Below are 20,588 nucleotides of genomic sequence, written 5' to 3'. Positions count from 1 at the left end.
ATCAACCAGGAGCAGATTGACATTTCACTGTGCAACAGGCACCAGAGAAACAGCAACTGCAGCAAATACAGGAGGTGCCCGTGACACCTGGGAGCTCTGGTTTGCTGTGACACCACGAGAGGTGAATATTCATATTTGTCTAGCTGATAAGAGGCCCTATCATATAATCTGTAGAATAAATCCATCTTTGCATAGTTGAATCATAGAATCATAGAATCCTAGGGGTTGGAAGGGACCTGGAAAGATCATCTAGTCCAACCCCCCCTGCCAGAGCAGGGCCCCCTAGAGTACATCCCCTAGGAACGTGTCCAGGTGGGTTTTGAATGTCTCCAGTGAAGGAGACTCCACAACCCCCCTGGGCAGCCTGTTCCAGGGCTCCGTCACCCTTACAGTAAAAAAATTTTTTCTGATATTCAACTTGAACCTCCTATGCTCCAACTTACACCCATTACCCCTTGTCCTATCACTGGTCACCACTGAGAAAAGCCTAACTCCATCTCCCTGACACTCACCCCTTACATATTTGAAAACATTGATGAGGTCACCCCTCAGTCTCCTTTTCTCCAAACTAAAGAGCCCCAGCTCCCTCAGCCTTTCCTCATAAGGGAGATGTTCCACTCCCTTAATCATCTCAGTAGCTCTGCACTGGACTCTTTCAAGCACTTCCCTGTCCTTCTTGAACTGAGGGGCCCAGAACTGGACACAATACTCCAGGTGTGGCCTCACCAATGCAGAATAGAGGGGGAGGAGAACCTCTCTTGACCTACTAACCACCCCCTTTCTAATGCACCCCAGGATGCCATTGGCCTTCTTGGCCACAAGGGCACATTGCTGGCTCATGGGCATCTTCTTGTCTACCAGGACCCCCAGGTCTCTTTCACCTCCACTGCTCTCCAGCAGCTCAGCCCCCAACCTATACTGGGACATCGTGTTGTTCTTCCCCAAATGCAAAACTCTACACTTCCCCTTGTTGAATTTCATCATGTTTCTCCCTGCCCAACTCTCCAGCCTGTCTAAGTCTCTCTGAATGGCAGCACAGCCTTCTGGTGTTTTGGTTTGTTTTTTTTTTGTCAGCCTGAGTGATCAGTACATCAGAGCACAAAACTTTTCCTCCAAAGCAAAAGATGGGAACAATAAACAATGGGTCTTTATATGGTAGTGATGTAGGGGCCTTGGCACATATATGGACTTGGAGCTGTTCAACTCTTAGAGAGCAGTTCCTCTACAATATATCCCTGGTTCACTTAGTTGTAATGAGATTTTACAGATATGATTTCTCCATATTTAATTTATGCTGTGTGCATTCAGAGAGTGCAAGATCATCCAGGGCAGCCTTTTGGCCACTGGAATAGCAATGCCTTTTCTTCACAGCCTCCTTTCTCTTTGTCCTGTTTTGACACTTGATGCCATTTTTCTATAACTGTGTCTATCTTTATATAACCCAGGTAATATTTCACAAGCATTTCAATGGACAATGGTGCTGTCAAGGGCTGTGGTGCTGCTTCTCACATTACATTGCTAAGCAACATACAATATAACAGCATGATATCCTCCTGCAGCTGGGAAGAAGTCAAGCTCCAATATTCAGTCAAATTTTTCTGATCTCCTTTTCTGTTACACAAGAACCCACTTGTTTCAGCACACAGAGATCTGGATTAATAGTAACAACCTCATACAAAAGTTGGACATTTCTTATTTTATAAATTCTCAAGTGCTAAATTCATATCAATTACTCCTTTTTATCCCAATGAAGCCCATTTTTCCTGTTGTGTAGCTTTCACTGACTTTGTCAAGACTTACCCTTATCAAAGTGATGTATCAGTTAAGCAAAATGCTTCAACTTCAAAGCAAGTTTATTTGCTTCCTTGCTTAAAATTATATCTGTGTTTGAATACCTTGCTAAGCATGGGTCAGCTTGAGAGCAGAGGTATAATGTAAAATTTTAGAAGCAACCCAGGTATTTCCATGACATCTGAAGTCTAGACCATATTTGATGAGGTGAAATTTCAGTTATCACATTTATTCCAAACTCCTCTACTCAGACCCAAATTAATTATGCATTTGAAAAAAAAATAATCTGATCTGTAATCCAATTTATAAACTCACATATGACATTTTATAGGGGAGATCTCTTTTGGCAGCTGATCTCATCTCTATAGAAACAGATGCATATCTCAGTTCCATTTTTATTTATATATGTACTTTAAATATTTCAATGGGATCATCAGTGAAAATGTTAAGCCTCCTTTCTGAAGGAAAATGTCTGCCTGAAATATTTTAGTAGATCATGAGAGGAGAATTCTGGCACTTGAAGATCTAATAAAGCCTTTCCTATAAGTTGTTTCTCACTGGCTTTTAAAAGCTATTAATACCAGCTCTGCTCGTTGTGCCAGAGGATGCACAGCTTGCACGTGGCTGCTCTCAAGAACTGTTTCAGCATTTTACCATTAGCCACTCTGATAGGGATCAAAGGAGACTTTTATATTATTAATCTTGTATCTTAAAAGAGCTGGAGCAGGAGGTCAAAATCAGTGTCATTTCCAGAAATGAAATCACCAGCTGGGTTAATACTGAGCAAGTCAGCAGCAACAGAAAACAGCAATGGGGGAGAGGAATTTTCTGGGCTGTTCAGGGATGCTAAGAATGGCTGAGCTGAGCTGAGCTGCTGGAGCTGGGGCTCCCTCAGAAGCTGTTTCTCAGGAGAAAACTTGTTCTGCACAACTCCCCTGCTTGGGCCTTGAGTCTGGGTTCGAATCCTGCTGCTCTGATAACCAGAATGGTGCCAAAACCTCTTTCTTTTCCATGTGTGGCAGAATTCCTTCTGCTACCTGGCTGCTTGGGAGGGAGAGAAGGCCTAAATCTGGATGTCTCTCTTCTTTCCTATAGATCCCTTTTTCCATGTCTTAATTTTGTCTCTCTGTATAAAATTTTTGGAGGCTCTGTACCTCTGGGAGGGTTGTTAGCTCTGTAGGTGGCATAAGAAAGAAAAAACAGCCTTTGAGGATAATAATAGTGTGTATGGGAGTGAGACAGAGGAGCTCAGTGTGTGAGAAATGGTCTTCATTTGAACAAGAGCAGAGTAAACAGATTGGCTGATAATGGTGAATAACATGCAATTTCCTTTTAAATTAGCAGATGGGGAGGGAAAGGAATATAAAAGGAAGTGAGAGGGGGGGAAAAAAAAAAAGAAGCTAATGATGAATGTTGATCGGGAACAAAATGTTGCCAAGACATCACAAGAGAATGAAGAATTGCTGAAGACAGAGAAATTAAATTGTTGCTTCATGTGGGAGCTCCAAGAGCTCTGAACCCCTGGCTCCAGTGTCTGTGCTGCACTTTATATGATCTTGGGAGAAAGTTGTTCTTCTGACCAGGGCTTGGGAGTCAGATGTGGGGAGGGTTTGGTTTGATGAGACCCCCAGCAGAAGAGAAGCCACACAGGGGATGTCCTGCCCTGTGCAGACTGAAGGGCATTGCCTAGAACCAGGTTTTATCTGCCACTAAAATGATGCTATTGGGTGATGGGAACTGATGAGAGAAATTTGTTGCATCCCCTTAGTCAGAATAAGGAGGCAAATCAGGACACTGCTAAATCAGATAAAAGTAGACTGCCAAGAAGGAGGGGAAAAAAAAAAGTACTTTAAATTCTTCCAACCATTCTCATAATTTCAGTTACTCTAACCAAGCTAGGAGAGAAGACTGGAATGTCTGAAAATGCTAATATTGCATGGGGAGGGAAGCAGAGATCTGTCTGCAGAGGATGCTGGGCAGTCAATAGGATCAGCAACTGAATGTTAATGCAGTCCCATTCTGCAGTCACTCAGACTTGATAATCCCAGTAAGAGACCCAATAGCTGCAGGATGTGCCCAGGGAGTATCCATGGGAGGAGAACAGAAAAGTTCATTGGGAGGAATTAATTCTGAAATAGGGGTGATAACTTGCCCAGGTCTAATAGGGACTTTCTTTAAGCCCAGCTACCTGGAACTGTTTTTCCCAACCTGTGTGGGCTGGGGATGGTTCATGGTCAGAAAAACAGCAGGAGATGGTGTGGGAAATCAAGTGAAAATTACAGAAAAAGTGACATCCACCTTCTGCATGCAAGTTTGGAAATAAGCAAATGAGAGGGAAAATAAATCAACAAATAAGCATTGAAAGTTTAAATAAAGTTTTGTCTTGTTTGTCAATGAAAACTCTGCTGGTTAGACTACACAATGTATTCCATAGGTTTTTTTCCAGAAAGATTACATATTCTATAAATGAAATTAAAGTAGTATACACCTTTCTGGAACTTCTGCTGGAGATAAGCTATAAAAGAAGATTAGTTATTAAAAACCAGCATGTTCCACCAGGAAAGGGTATCGATGGTTTGCAGAAAGACAGATGCCTGTATGTGAGGAAAAAACTGTATTAATCATCTGCATACACAGAGAGAGGAACTTCTATATTTCATTTTGGTTTAAGTAGATTAAAATGTTTTCCTTTCATTCCTTGTCTTTGTAGCTGTGTTGCCTAAAATATTGTAAATAACACTAATTCTATTTTACCTTCCTCTTTGCTAAGTTATGAAATATTTCAGGCTAAGTGGAAGAAGCCTCCCTCACCTGAGGGCAAATCTGTGGTGTATCTATAAGCCAAAATGAGGAGATTCCTAAATAACTGTTCTAGGTTCCCAGCATTATCTCTAGGAAAATCCAAGGATAACCCCCACCCATGCATGGACTAATTGGAGAAATATCACAGGAATCAGGAAAGAAATGATAGGATAAAGGATTGATTATTTAGGATTTTTTTTAATTCATCAGGGTGACAAATAGTTTGAACCTTGCAGTCTTTTTGTCACATCCTGAGTATTTATTTTCTGTCTTTTCACTCTGCTCTTCCTCTTCCTGTTGATTTCAGTGAAATTTCTCCTTTTCTAGCCAAGTCTGAAATTAGATTTGCTCTATGTACTTCATACCCACACCAATATCTCAACAATTCTATGGAAACCTTCAGTTAAAAAATGGTTTATCTGTGTTACATAGTTAGATCTGGTGCTGAAGTCTTAGGCAAAAGTAATTGAGTAGGAGCAGAATCTGTATTCTCATACTTTGCCTAAAGCAAGAGAAAATATTGAAAAAGTGAATGTGAAATCAGAAGTTACTGGACAACAAAAGGGAAGAATGACAGTAATATTCCAAAAAGAGACATTATAAGCCTTTTTCTATCAGAAACAGATTAGAAATAGGAGGAAAGAATAAGACATCATTTATCTTGCATTTCACTTTCTGAATGACAGTAACAAACAAAAGTTAGTGCAAAAGCTTTGCTTTTTGCTGTGTGAATTTCACATAAAGCAAGAGACCATATGGAGTAATTTAGCCTTAAAAAGCTATTAAAATGAAGAGACTGCTTGATTTAGAAGGATAACAATTGGCTCAGTCTCTAAACAAAAAAGAGAGGGAAGAAAAGACAAGAAACAATAAATGAAGGAAAGCAAAGAACAAGGAGGCTCAGAGGATGCACTCTGTCAGCTTTTGAGGATTCAGAATATGTCTCTCAGTGCAATAGCTTTGTTCATGTGCCTCAGGATTGTCTGGACTTTTCTCTTATTTCTAAGTTGTGTATAATTCTGGAGAGAACTTGCAAATGGAAAGAAATACATATTTTTGATGTTGCATTTCTGTGCTGGAAGTATGGGAATAATCTCTGGATTTGTGGAAACCAGGATTTCAGACAAAGAGACCTGGATGTCTCTTTTCTCTCTCATTTATTCTGAGTATGGCACTGGATTTCATCTGGACAAAGCTGTGTCCATGCCAAATTCAAGGCCTTATTCATGTCACTTAGCTTGCTTCCATCTGTTTTGGAATCCCATCAATTACATACATTCAGATACATCTGAACAGCATACTTGCTTTTTTTTAACCTTATTTTTGTAGACTTTTACAGATTTAGAATAATTTACTCAAGGCCCTGGGAGCCCTGATCCCAGCTGGAGGAACAAAGAGCAGTAACTCTTGGTTGTGTCATGTCCAGTCAGCAAAATGCAAAAATAGTGGCAGAATAGCCCATAATTGACAGAGGGGAGAAAACATGGGTTTCAATATATATATAAGAAAAAAAAGATATTGATAAATGCTCCAGCAGGTCTATTTTTCCAGCAGATGTTTTTAGGGATGTTCATTTGGGTGGTGTGCTGTGTTAGCCTGAACCTCCACAGAAGCATCAGAGGGAACTTCAGTCCATGTTTCAAGAAACTGCTCCTCTTTTTCCCCCTTTTCCTGTGCAGTAAGAACTTCTCCAGAAGCTATATTCATTATTCAGCTTGATGCTAGAAGGAAGTCTGTAACTTTTCAACATCTGGTCTGCTCTTGTATGATTATTAATCCAGTGTTTGGGTACCCTGAAGGTTCCAAATGTATTTCTCTGAATTGCACTTCCCCTTGGTCCCTTTTGTCCATGTTTGTTAATGATCCATCATCATCATCATCACACCACTTGCTATTGGATTGCACTTAGAGAACCTGGTATCAAAACATCTCATTCTTTAGGGCTCATTATTGATTAAAGAAATTCACGTTGATTACTTCTGTGTCCTGAAACTGAAGAAAGCTGCTGCAGAGCTTCTCAGAAAAAGCTAAGAAACCAGCAAATGCTTCTTGTTCCTGTTTCTAGGAGACAACTGCAGAAACTTAGCCAGGAATCTGGAAAGTCACCTAGGGGGGAATTTCAGCAGCCAGCTCAGTAAACTCTGCACAGAACTCTGCCTGTTGCAGACCTTTTGTTGGTTTTTTGCTCAGGAATCAGCTTGGGTTTATTTGCCTTTGTTAAGCTGCCATTCAGACTGTGCTGAAGAAGTTCAAAGACACCTTCCTCAGCCTGAAGTGTACAGTAGCAAGAGATAATATTATATTCTTGTCACCCTGACAGGATGTCTTGGTAGTATTACTAATTTTGGGGGGTTTTAAAAATATCAGCAACGTTAAATTGGTGCTTGGCAATTTTTGTGGTATAATAATTATTGTGTATCACAGTCATAGGTGTATTCTCTGAGTCATGATTACTGTCAAACCTATAACCCTGAGGCATTTAATTGGGTTTATTCTTTAGATTTTTGTTTGTTAATGATTACAGCATTTAGTAGTTTGTAGCAGAGATCTGAAAAGAGATAAAAGGCTCAGGCTTCAGAAACCGAAGAACTGATCTATTTTCAAGTTTCTGAAGACAAAGATGGTTCAGTAAATTCCATGTTTTGAGCATGTGTCAGCTACTGCACTGCTCTTACACCAGAGAATGTTCTTAATAAACCAAAACTACTCCTGGTTCACAAAACCAGAGAGCACTGAAGGAAAAGATGTGACAGATGCCAATTCTTGCACTGATATCCTATGGAATGGCTTCCACAGAATCCTTCTCCAGCACAGGGCTTCCAGCTTTTCTTGCCCCATTTAATAGTAACCCCTTTTTTTTTCCATATACTTTTTCTCTATGGTGAAGCTTTGCTAAATTCAGGATGAAAATCTGCCACCTCAGGGGTGTGATTAGAGCATCCCCTCCTATTATCAAGAGAGAAATCTGCTGATTTTGTTGTACAAACTTCCAGCTCCCCAAAGGAAGGATCCTTAGAGGATCTGTGGTATTGCTGCAATTTGAAGGATGCACATTCTGAAAGGGGACCCAGCTGGGAGCAGAAGCTTCCATCAGGCACTGGAAAACTCAGCAGAGAGATCACCCTTTTGGAGGTTCTTGAGTAATAAGCTTAAAATAGTTTCTAGTCTGCTCTTCCCCAGAGCTGGGCCTGCTAACAGGAGCATTTGCACAGAGAGAATCTTCCTGAAGATCCCAGTTATACTTGAATTTATTAAATGGTTAAATTGCCATCGGTGTCTGCTGAGGCAGGGGGATTCTTCCTTCCAGTGGGAAGTAGCCAAGGATGTGTCATTTTTCCATTTGTGCTTGTGCCATATTCAAGCACATTTCTGGTAGATGTAGTTCAGTTCAAGCAGAAAAACAGCACAATGGGGCTTTGGCATGAACTTTTGGTGTAGGATGAGCCCCGTGCTTGCTGTCCAGGGCAAGATAAGCTGCAGCTCAATGAGAGCAGACCCAGGCAGCAGCAGTGACTTTGAAAACTTGCCAGGAAAAGCCAAAGGAACTGTGAAGCTGGTTACTTGGTGTGAATTGTTATTCAGCCCTCACAAAAGAGGAGGCTTTGACAACACCCTCAGTAACCTTGGCAAAACTGTTTTGTTAAGCAGGTCTGTGCTTCCCTGGCTTTTCAACTTGCAGGCATTCATTGCTCCCTCCTACATATGAATTTATTTCCAAGAAGGAGTGTGTGGTGGTGCTGGGCAGCTGGGGCATCCTGCTGGTCTTTTACACTGCCTCAAACAGCAGCCAAAATAATGTACCACTCCTCTGCTTCTCAAGGGGAAAAGCAACTAAACCTCTTCTCCCTCATTTCTGTAGATCTGCAGCCTAGAATGTCTTCACCTTCTTTTAAATAATGAAGATCTCTCTGTCTCCAACTTGGTGGCACTGCATAGGGTGACACTCCTGAGGTGGCATGGTAAGAAGGGACCCCAGGACTCACTTTGGCAAAGATATTAGCAACCCAAATGTGATTGCTGATTTTCTTTCCCTGTTTATCCTGGCAAAGACTATTAGAACTTTAACTATTAGAACTTTAACTAGTTAAAGACCTTCAAGTTTTATTATTTTCATTCTAAGTCACACCCATGATTACAAGAAGGTGTCCTGCAGCTCCATGCTTCTCTGTCCCTTGTTACAATATGGAAATAGTAATGTTGGCTTGGTGTGAGGAAGGCCTAACCAGTGCCTGTGATGTATTTTGGGGTCATTCTTAGATTCCAAGACTAGTTTGAAGAATGGATTATTGTTTTCAAAATGTCTGGGGGTTGTGCTTGTTTATAGATCCAGGTGTTACACATCCAGCACAACTGGAGTCTGCTAGATAAAAGATGTTAAAATGAGCATCATGCAGCCATGAGGCAATTAGAGCTTCCACTTTGGGCTCAAAACTGGCAATCTAGGGGAACGTGGAGAAGCTCTGATTAGGTAGAAACAGAGTACATTTTATTTCTACTTCCTTCCAACCATTTCAAAATTCTTTCCTCGAAGAGTCAGCTTTCCAAAACTCTGACTTTTGGGTTGTATTTAACCTCATAGGTATTCCAGAGCATATGCAAGCAAGACTTCTCTTTCCACACTCATTAGTTCAGTGTGCTTGGCTCATTTCCTCAGATTTGGTCTAGCATAGCCTCTGACCATTCAGGCCATTTGTCAGAAAATCATTCCCTCTTCACTTCTGCAATTTTCCATTCAGTGCCTGAGCAATTAAAATCCTTACTGATCAAAGCCCTGGTCTTCCAACTGTCCCTTTCTTTTCAAAATCATTGCATGAGCTGTTTTTCCTAACTGCATGAGTGGTGCTGGAACAAAGACCATATTACAATTGCTCAACTGTTAGAGATTGTGAACGCTGCCTTAGCCAAAATATTGACATCATTCTGGCTTGCACATTAAGGATTAATTTTTACTGGGGCTGTAACTACAGATGAGCAAATCGTTTGGATGTCATTAAAATCAAATCAGTTGTCATTTAAAGTCATTGAGGTCTAAATAACTGTTATTTTTCACTTTCCTATCTTGATTTCTTGATCTTAGCTGTTCTGCAGCATTTCTGGATTATCCCTGCCTCTCTGCAAGGAAGGATTTCACAGGTGTTTGTGCTCCTCTAGCAGTAAATTGTCTGTAGCAAATATATCACATCTATGCAGCATTTGTTTCATGGAAGATTACAAATTGCTTCTCTTTATGGAGTTTATCTTGAGTCAGGTGTTTGCAGAACTGTGTATTCCTTTCCACTGACAGTCAGAATTCCCCAGGCATTTCCAGTCCTCTGTGATCCAGGTGGGCTGTGGCAGTCACTCTGGGGGTACCTCCCCATCCTGGGATACAGGACAGACAGATGAGATCTCTCCAGGGCTCCTCACCCCCAGAAAGCCTCTAAATCCCTTCTGTACCAATTTATTATTGTCAGCTGTTGTTAATTCAGACTGGAGGGGATGTAATATGTGTCAGTCAAGAGTTAACACACTTTTTTCTGCCATTTCCTAACTCCCAGACTGGATACATGACACAGAGCAGGTGGAGCCCCGTGAGCAAGCAGAGTGCTGGGTTCCTGCAGTCACAGAGTAGGTGGCTTTGTGGGGAAGGTGGAAAGAGGGAGGGTTTTTTTGTTTTGTCAGTGAGTGGGAGAAGTAGTGAAGTTGTAAAGAACATAGGGAGCGTAGGGTGCGAGGGGAGAAGAGAATACAGGGTTTGCAGCACTGTAATTTAGACCAAGCAGAGCTCTCAGGCTGGCATTTAACAGAGGCTGTATACTGTGCAACACGTAAAACAAATGGATGGAAATGACTTTGACTTCTTCTATTAATATGGCACAAACCTCAGGAACAGCACTAAAGTGTTTTTGTAAGGTACAATTACAGCAGAGTCCTCTCAACCTGCCTGGCTGGTTCCTCCATGCACAGCTCCACGTTTTCCTCCCTCCAGCCAGGCCCTCATTTGTCCACCCACAGCTCCCAGCACCAGGCATGAGCAGCCAGCTCTGAAGCACCAGTTCCATGACTCTAAAGAGTGAGCTAGGAAGGCAGAAGCATGACCCAGGGGCACCAAAATAGAAACTCCTGCCTGCCTCAGAATCCTGGGTCATCAGGCATCACAAATCCAAAATCAGGCTGGAGATGTTTAGGGTGATCCTTGTCTTAGATCTAGACAGAAGAGTTGTATTTAAACCAGATCTGTTTCAATGCCTTAGCTGGAGTATTAAAGAAAGTGGTTTTATTATAGGCTTTTCTTATAGCTTTATATATGGGTTTTAATTATATAAATAATATATATTTTATTAAGTAAAATTGATCCTGATGGGCTGCATTAGAAGAATTGTTTCAGGATGGTTACCTTTCAGGGGCACTGCTTGGTTTATAGTTGCACATTGGTATCTTTTTCTGTTGTTTTGTGGCCACGTCTTCAGAGAAAATGAAATTTTTATTCCTCAGCTGGGTGATGGGGGCTTCTTTCTCAGTCCTTGCACTGCATCGTTTACCCAGGAAGTTCAAAGCATGTAAAGCTGGGAAGTTTCAGCTGTATTCCTGTGAGATAAGGCATATTTCAGTGTCAACATCACAGAAAATCGAGGCACAAAGAAGAGTCATGAATTCTGTGAGGTCTCAGGGAGCTGGTGGCAGAGCCAGGAGCAGAGTGAAGGTGACCTGACTCCTAACACCGTGATCTGGCTCTTAGCTCATGTTGCCTCTGTTGGGAGAGAGTCTGCAGTTGCAGAGTGGTGTAATTTACCATAGGAGGCTCACGAAGCTGCTGCTTGCCCTTCCAGCTCATTTGCAGAAGGCTTTTGAAAATGCCAGCGTAGCAGCAGCTCCTGGCTTGGCAGAGGAGGTAAATGTAGGACAAGGGCTCCAGCAGAGGCTGTTGCTGCAGCAAGGCAGAGTCATGGAGTTGCCTCCCCGGTCTCTTCATCCTGCAAACAGCCTCTTTCCTTTCCGAGGCAGCCCGAGGGAGACGAGGGGAATGGCAGAGTTTATTATAAACTGAGTAAAGGAACAGACTATTGCTGGAGGAGATCCAGGGTTATAAAAGATTGGAGCGGCGGGGGGGAGAGGGGGAGGAGGGAACAGGACATCGTTTGTATGGGTGTTTGGGAGGGTGCGTCCTGGTGGCTTCAGCGAGCCATTCCCCAGAGGCTCCGGACCTTTTCGCTGCTTCGGGGGGGGATTTTCTGCAGTGCGTCCTGTAGCCTGTCAAACCCCAGTTACTTTTTGTTGTTGTGTCAAATCCTTCTCTTTCCGCAGCAGCCCGGATCGGAGAACGCTCGCAGGTCCTGTTCTGAATGAGCTCCGCTCGCTGCCAGCTCAGCCCAGTTACTGCTGGAACTTAAGTCGGGGGGATGGGAGAAAAAGGTTGCTGCTACTTTAAATGTAATGCATTAAGAGGATGCTGGAAAAAGGCCTGCATGCTGTAATACCCAGCCATCTAGTTGGAAAAGGAGCCAGATGTAATAGAAAAGAAGAAACGCAGCCTCTTATGGATGCAGCACTAATTCATAAATCAGGTGAATCAGCTTAGGCAACTGCTGTGTTTTTATGCCTCTGCTGCATGGAGAACTGCATGTTGGATGCTTTTATTTGAAGTAATGGAAGCAGATAATCCTTTGGACCAGGACAACTCCAATGGTAAGAAGTAGAAAACAGAAAAGAGAGGGGAAAAAAAAAGGATAGTGAAAGAGTGTCTGAGTTACACATCCTACTAAAGGCACAGGGTTAGGGATGTGGTTTTGCTGTCTGCTGCATGGATAAGTAGAAATGAATGTGGTGATGTGCTTCACATTATCTTAGAAATCACTGTTTTCAAGGTTTGGAGATAAAGAGAGTAGAATGATACATACAGGGAATTGCAAGGAGCAGTATCCATGCAGGAATGACCTGGACAGGCTTTGCAGGGAGAAGAGGATCCTGTGCATTCCACATGATTCCGTTTGGGGGTCTTTTTTGCCAGTGAGAAAAGAATGTAACTTTATGCCTTATGTGCTGTCAAACGTAGCATTTGGAAACAGTTTCTTTATCTGCAGAAAGCTTTCCTACAGGCAGTTGCATGAGTAATTTACTTAGAAGGATATATTTAGCTAGGGACCACATAAATTCACCCTGGAATTAAAGTCCATGGTTAAAACTGCAGCTATTCCCTGGATTTATAGCATTCCCCATGCTGATGTTCTGCTATCCAGCCTTTTGGAAGGCATGCAAAAAATTTACCCCTTTTTTGGGGTAAAAAGTTGTTTGCAATTGCAAGTCTTATTTCTCTGTTAGTCAAGTGGAATGGCTGCACTGAGGACAACAAATTGTTTACAGTTCTGAAAACAATTTAAGATAGAAAATTTCAGAATGAATTGATTCTCAGCTCTTTAATATCTACTTGCTACTATTCTGGGTACAGTTTGAAATCCATAAAGGATCCCAGTTCCTACACAGATATTGTACTGGTTCTGGTTTTCCCACATCATATTCTCTGCTGGTAACCTGGAGCTTCGTGTAAGACATAACTGCAGTGATAATATCAAAGTAGACCTAAAACTGTATGGAAGGAATGTGGTTAAGGGAATGAAGTAACATTTAAAGTATGTGAACAGTTGACTGGGCAGATATAAGTGGGCAGCACTGCTTTACTTTGGGCTCTGTGCCATTTTGAAGTTGAATTGTATAAAATAATCCAGGAGAGATTTCAATGTCATTTGAAATTATATTTATGTGATGGGAGAGTCACCCTTTATACTACATTTTTCTATTCTCTTTCATAAGTAGTTATTCATTTCTCTCTGGATCTACCTCTGATGTCTTTTATATCTCCTCTTAGATCATTAGGACATAGAATCAAATCTTGTTTTCTTGATAGCAGGATGTTTTAGGATTATCACAGAAGGAAAGTTACAGTTTGAGCTGATGTTAAACATCTAAGCAAGCATTCTTGCCTGTCCCAGCACTAAAATCTGGACTTTAGGAATCACAGAGAGTGCCTTGATTCTGTGGGGAATAAAAGTTTAACTTTGGTTTCTCAAATATTCAAATTACTGAAGTGTCATGCTGCTGGAGCAATGTGCAGGACTGGTGGATTAATCTATTACTAGGAGATTCCATGCATTGTTTTGCATTAATTCAGTGAGTGGAACATTCTTCAAAACATGCCAGCAGAGTGCTATTTGGGAAGATTTTCCCCTTTGAGAATGGTAGCTTGTGGCTGTCATTCAGGCAGCCCCCTTGTCCCTTTATTATCAAACAGCTGCTGAACACATTGGTAACTCTGAAATTTATCTTACTCTGTTGCTCATGTGACAAATATTAATGCCCTGGAAAGTGACCATAACTTGAAACTTCTGTGCTTGCTGTAGAAGGGCTTTTGCCTTCAAGAATGTCAAATCAAATTCCTTTTTCTCCTGGCAGACTGAAAACTGGTACTTAATTTTGTCTGCTTGGTAGTCCCTATTGGTCAAACATCCACCTTAAAATTCAGTTCATTCTTGGTTGCTTTTTGCCAGCCCAATTGATAGATCATTAATGGCATTAAAAGCTCTTCTGATGAATAGGTGGCAATAATATGGAATTACTCTTTTTGCCTCCTGCAGGCCTTTCATTTGCTTAGAGATGTCTAATGTGAAATGTTCAAGACTGAGAATGTCTAATTTCTCAGCATAGGTTGTTGGTTTTTTTCCCCTAATAAAATTAAGTGGCCAGCTTTCCATGGAGATAAGTCATGGATTAATTATTGTTTGTAACTGGAAGTCCCACTTGCCTATTTGGGGGCCTAAAATGAGATTTAAGCTGTGTGAGATGCCTTGTAGGCATAGTAGAACCTGGAATAAAATCATAACCTTTGGGTGAAGTGGTTATTGGATTTTTCTCTAGGATTCTTCTGGAGCTGTAGTGGTTGCACTCCCCTGAACACAAACTTAAGAGGTTGCTTTCCAGTTTGACATTTGTGAGCCACAAGATTTGTAACTTTTCTCCATGTGTGCTGTGATAAAGTCTTCCATAAATCTAAATTTCTTTGTGAATTAGTTGTTCATCTTTTAAGGGTCCAGTATTTCTATTGGATGTTTTGAACAATTCTGTATACCAAATCCCAGCTACTGGTTTTAGTGGAATTTAAATAATTGTGCTTTAATAATACGATAATGCTGGCATTTTTTCCCCCATTTCTGACATTCAACTTCATCCAGGTGAATTATATGGATGACAACCAGGCTTGAACTTTGTCTGCTGTTGGTAAATTAGATTCTTCAAGTAATTTCCTAGGGTAGTAATGAAATCCTAGCCCCAGCAGCACCTTGATTTGCATTCAAAAATCACACTTGGTAAAGAAGAAAACAGAAGCAAGGACTGGGGAAACAAGATGTTTTGTGGATTAGATATGAAGTTAGCAGAGTTGTGCAGGAACCCAAGGCCAATAATTGTGAGTGAGGTTTTTTATTCAGAGGGATAGGGTGGCTCTGCCTCAGAACAGACAAAATCCATGAATGTTGGTACTGAGCTGGATCTGGCAAATGATGTTGTCTGGAGCTCCTCATCCACTATCTCAGCAGACAGAGCCAGTCAGGACCCAGTATCTCAACAAAGTTGTTAATAGTAGTGAGGCAAATGATGTTGTCTGGGGCTCCTCATCCACTACCTCAGCAGACAGAGCCAGTCAGGACCCAGTATCTCAACAAAGTTGTTAATAGTAGTTTGAGGTTTGATGTAGGAAAATGCTTCAGAATGACTCAGTGACAGTGAAAATGAGGTTTTAATGTTTCGTTCATGTGTTTGGTTTGGAAGACAAGGGATTTCATGGGAGTAGAGATGATGATGAGGAATTAAAAGCCTCCCTCTGATGTATCAAGGTAGTTACAGGTCAGAAGCTTTTGAATTTGTGAGGTTCTGATATTGGGTAACAGCACCTGGAGAAGCCATTGAAGGAATTGTCAGGCTTTATAGAATGCTGAGACCCCCATTTTGGCAGTGAGTAGATCCAGTGGATTTTCTGAGACCATAATCAGGGGTCACATTCCATACACACATCTACTCAGATGTTGGACAGCAGCTTCCTCTTCTGGTGATGCCCAGAAAGAGTGACAAGTGCTGGTGCTTTCCATCTGTGTCTAACAAAGGTTCTGCACACGAGGGACAGAAGGAATAAATACTTGGTTACCTTTAGCCACTTCATGTAATATCCTTTACTATGTCTGATCAGGATGTGTGCCCAGGAGGTTTCTCAGTGCATATACATGGTTATCCTGTCAGTTGGAGCATTATGGTAATAATGTTTACATTTAGAGCTGCTTCTTTCTCTGAGCATCTCCAAGGAACAAGCACAAGTGAAAGATTTCATTGCAAAGCATTGCCACTGCTGGGGTGGGCTGGGGGCCCTACCAGATGCCTTGCTAAGTGAGTCAGTAGTCAATGAATTTGGCTGTTTTAGAGCTGAATGCCCAAAATAAAGTTTCAAGAAACGTTTGTTTTCATACTGGATCTAGATAGGCTTCTAGTTTTGTTTTACAACTTTAAATACTTCTCTAGATGTAGCTGGGGAGTTGGTAGGCAGCTGTGGCAGATGGAATAACTCAAGGAATTGCTCTTTTTCCTGCAGTTCTGTGTCTGGGTTTGTTTGCTCAAGCATGGGGTGGGCATGGCATGGCTTAGTTGGCAGTGATGCCTCTGAATGTTGGTCCTGGTGTTGGAGAAATTCTGGTGCTTGGGGTTTTTAAAGTAGGAAAGTAAGGTGCTAATAGAGTTCTCTTATTTGTTCCAGAATGAAGACCAAATAAACAAACGCCAATTTAAAATAATAATAGTAAAGGTTAAATAAGAGTTCATGATGTTTTATTGTCTGGGCAACTGGTCTCCTGTTTTGCAGAAATGTTACTGGAGCATTACTCACAGTGGAGAGAATATCCCTGAAGAGTTTTTCACAGTTCATGTGTCAGGCAGGAATGCAAAGGATCAATTTACAGCCACAGACAAAGATCTGAAAATGTCCGGGGGGACCTGGGAGAATGCTTCTCACCCCAAATAGTTTTCGTGATTTAACTGATCCCACTTGTCAGAGTGCAGTGTGTTTCCAGGTAACCCCGAGTTAATTTCTGAGTGGCAGCAATAAAAACCTCGTGGGCAGACTGGGGTGAGAGTGGGGCAGGAACTTTTCACCCTCACAAAACTGCCGAGAATTTTGGTATGTTTGGAAAGCTTGTGCCTTCACCACTGCTGAATTCCAGGGAGAAACCTGCTGGTGCTCTGCAACTGTGCTTCCATGAGGAACTTGCTTTGTTTGGATCATCCTTCCCTGCTCCCCTGCAGCTGTCAGCAAAAGCCATCAGGGAGCTGAGGCTCCAGGGGCCTCTGGGGAAGGGGAGGTTGTGGTGGTCTGGAAGGGAAGTGTTTTACTGGTTTGGTTTGAGTGAAGGTTATGTTTCAACTGCAAGTTGGCAGCCTTTCCTAATTCATTTGCTTCTTAGATGTTATTTGTTTTACTGCCATTTCAAGTTTTCTGGTAAACTTTAGGCAAAACCAGAGTGTGTATTCATCTGTTTAGGAGTTTAGAAATGAGCCTTTTTTCTTTGCATATAATTTGCAATTGGGTCTGTAAAGTTAGGCCTTAATCCTAGAGATCTTGGTGTATGTATTCAGCAAGAGATGGCATGAGGAGTTTCCCTGAGTTATCTGGAAATTGTCTGGAAAAGCCCAGCTACAGTTCAGCCTTCTTTGACTCTTCCAGACATTTGCTGGTTTGAAGACGGAAGGAAAACAAAGATTTAATTCTTATTGTGATTTCTAACCCCAGCCGATCGCACAAATTAAAGAAAACGCAATCAGCATTTAGGACTTAAGGGGGGAAAAAAAAAAAAAAGCAGGTGCAGTCAAGTTGCAACCAGTGCTTGTGAGACTCGGGGCTGCTGAACCTCCTGCCTGTGCCCCTGGCTCGGGGAGGGGCGGGTTTTATTTTCCCTGCTTATTCATTTTCTGAGTCATTCATCTTGTGCTGTAGCTATTGAAAACTGTAACAGAGTCTGGGAAGCGCTTGGCTTTTGAGTGCTGCCTCCTGATTGGGCTGAGGAATGCTGCTGTTGGGAATAATGTGTGAATACCATCTGCTCCGAGGAGCTGGGAGCCTCCGTGAATTTTGCTTGGAGAGGCACCTTTAGCCAGGGCTGCAGGAGAGGGGAACAAGCTTGCTGCTCCTTAGCCAAACTTTTAGTTGTTGCTGGATTTCCTTTCTGTTTCCCCGTTGAACTTTTTTTTTTTTTTTTTGGTGCTTTGCTCAAGAGCTGAGGTGCTTCTCCTGTAGGTTTTGGGTTGCTTTTTCTTCATTTATTTTTCTTTTCCTGCGTGGGCTTTCTTCTGGGGGTTCAGCATGCACAGCAAATGGAGAAATAAAGCAGTGAGTTTTGCAGCTGGTTATTGCAGCCTAACAGTTCACATGGAATGTCTGAGTTGCTTTGAGAAACTACTCCCCAAAAATTTGACCTGCTCGTAAAAAGGTAAGCAATTCTGACTTCCAGGGACTGCCTTTTTCCTTGCATGGAGGTTTTGTTTTGTTAGGAATGAGAATGTTCCATTTGAACTGTACAGTTGCCTTGTAGCAGTGCCTGAGATCAAAGACTGTTTTGTCTCAGAATTTCTTTAATGAGCCCGAAGAAATGAGCAAAGTTGGAACAATGATTGCCTCTTGCTCTTTTGTACAGATGTTGTTTTACAATAGGTCCGAATACAAACTTTCTGCAGTGCAATTGTAATTCAAGACAGGAGAAATTTTTCCATTTGCATCTTTCCGAAGAGAACTCTCTCGCCTCTCATTTTCCTGATTATGGAATCTCCCAGGCTGTTATTCCAGACAAAACACAGCTATTTTCAGCAGTTTTTGCAGTCAAAAGCTGCAGTCCACTTCAGGAAGACAAGATGAAGTTTGTGAGCCCCTTAAATCCTGCTCACTGATGACCTGGTGCTAGAGACTCAGTCACCAGAGAGAAAGCTGTGGCCATTCCTTTAACCTCAAACCACCAGGCCTGACACCACTCTGATGGCCACCACTCTCCCCTTACTCTTAGCATGTATTTCACTTTTTCATGTTACTGTTTTAAAACTTTAGTAGTTTGGGGTTGGTGTTTTTTTTTTCTGAAGGTGACCTTTCAATCAGACACTTCTGTCTGTGCAAGGCAAAGTTAGCAGAGAGAGGACATGAATTACTGATTCTTTACAGAATCTTAGCCTTGTGAGTCAGATTATTCACTTTCCTGCTGGCTGCTCCAAGGAGAAATGTGCAAAGCATACTTCCAAGGCTTGTTTGCTGAAGGCTTCACTGTAATTTATTTTTTAATAAATACCTGGTTTTTAGCTTTCTCTTTTGTGTTGGTATGTTAATGGTAACTGTATAGTAAGTGTATAAGTTGTATGTATTGTAAGATAAATGTTTAGTACCTGTCCATAAAGGAATAGTGGGTTTATGTAGCTGATACTTGATCTAATCTTTTAATATTGGATCAGTTTTAAATAAATAAGACATCTTCTGCCTAGCATTCTTCTTACACTCAGGCCTTTTGAGCTAATGTTCTTGTAGTGCAGAAAAGAGCTGGTGCTGTCTGCAGTTTCACTGGGAAAAAAAATCTTAAAAAATTAACATTTAGACATCTTTTCTCTTAGTCATTTTTGTGGCGAAGTGCCAGGGCATCAAAAGTGACTCTTTTAATGAAAAAAATAAAACTTTCAGGCTTTGCTGAAGCCTGAAACAGGAAAGCTGTTGCAAGACAGGGCAGGATTGCCTGGATCCCAGGCAGCACCAGTTCACTCCATTGCCTGGAGGTCACTTGGCAATACAGGACACACACCCTAAGGTGTCACTGTGCCTGGTGCAAGCCAACTGTGGTTCTGTCTGTTAAAAAAACCTTGAAAGGTCAGGGATGTACCAGTGTGAATGGGGCTTGTCATCACATTTCTGGGGTAGAAAATCTCTTTGTCATTTTTTGCTGCTGATAACAGAAGACTTTTTGGTGGAATTATATTGTCAGCTCTAGGTTTCTCAGCTCCTCTTTTTCAATCTGTCCTTGCACAGACATCATGAGGGATAAAATTCTGACTTTCAGACTCCAGAGGTGAAGTCCACTTCCTCTGCAGACTCAGCAGAAGTTTTTGTAGCCATTGGTGGTGGTGTCTGAGTATCAGCAGCAACCACCAGTACCTGGTGGATGGAACCAGAGCTTTTAACTCTGTGCTCTGTACATCTGCACACACATCCAACACCAGCTGATCCTAAAAATGTGTTTATTTCGTGATCAGAGGGGACAAACTTCTTATGTTTTATGAACTTCACCTCCATCAAACTCAGTCTCAACCATTGGCTCAATGGTCTCACTGTGATATGTATTTTTGCATGAGTAGAATTTATTGCTCAGGGACTTAACATGCAACCTTCCTATGGAGGGTTACATGGATCCCTCAATAAAGCTCTCCCCAGCTTAGTACTGGTTAATATTTCCTTTTGATGTGATGCTGTATAACTGCAAAGCACTTTTTGTTTGCCTGCCTGTTGCTAGTGTGATCATCAATACTGCAATCTCTAATCCAGGTACCTTCATGGGAGTTTAACTGTGGTGCTGTTATCCTTTTCTTACAAAGGGGAACTGAATTTAAAGTGATTTGCCCAGGGTCATACAGGTTTTATCACTGTACAGTGGTTGCATTGGATCTTCTGTGTTCCATGTTAGCTCCTGAGCCATTCCTCTGGCTCCATGGTCTTCCTCCTTGCCCACATCCCTTAAAAAATCCTGAAGGACATTTCTCATTTTTCTGGGGAGAGCATCATCCACCTGTCCATATCAATTTCAAAAATCTCTGTGCTGTTTTTTTGTTGTGGTTGTTGGTTTTTTGGGGGTTTTGTTTGTTTTGTTTTGGGGGGTTTTTTTGCTTGGTGGTTTTTTTGGTGGTTTTTTGTTTGGTTGGTTCTTCCAGCAGAGCAGGTTATTTTTTTTCTCAGAAGATGAAGA

At 41.7% G+C, this 20,588-nt stretch overlaps 1 protein-coding gene across 1 annotated transcript in view; it reads left to right on the top strand.

The window, feature by feature from the left end:
- The first annotated feature begins 12,175 nt into the window (after window positions 1-12,175).
- The window catches only part of DAB2IP (DAB2 interacting protein), a 167,308-nt gene continuing 158,895 nt past the window's right edge, over window positions 12,176-20,588 (top strand). The window contains exon 1 of the mRNA XM_071766002.1: window positions 12,176-12,258. Coding sequence (XP_071622103.1) covers window positions 12,201-12,258 — 58 coding nt within the window. The 5' untranslated portion in view covers window positions 12,176-12,200. The remainder of the gene's footprint in view (window positions 12,259-20,588) is intronic.

Source organism: Heliangelus exortis, chromosome 22, assembly GCF_036169615.1.
Source record: "Heliangelus exortis chromosome 22, bHelExo1.hap1, whole genome shotgun sequence".
NCBI lineage: Eukaryota > Metazoa > Chordata > Aves > Apodiformes > Trochilidae > Heliangelus > Heliangelus exortis.
Note: the sequence above shows the minus strand (reverse complement) of the source record. Positions and strands in the feature narration are given on the sequence as shown.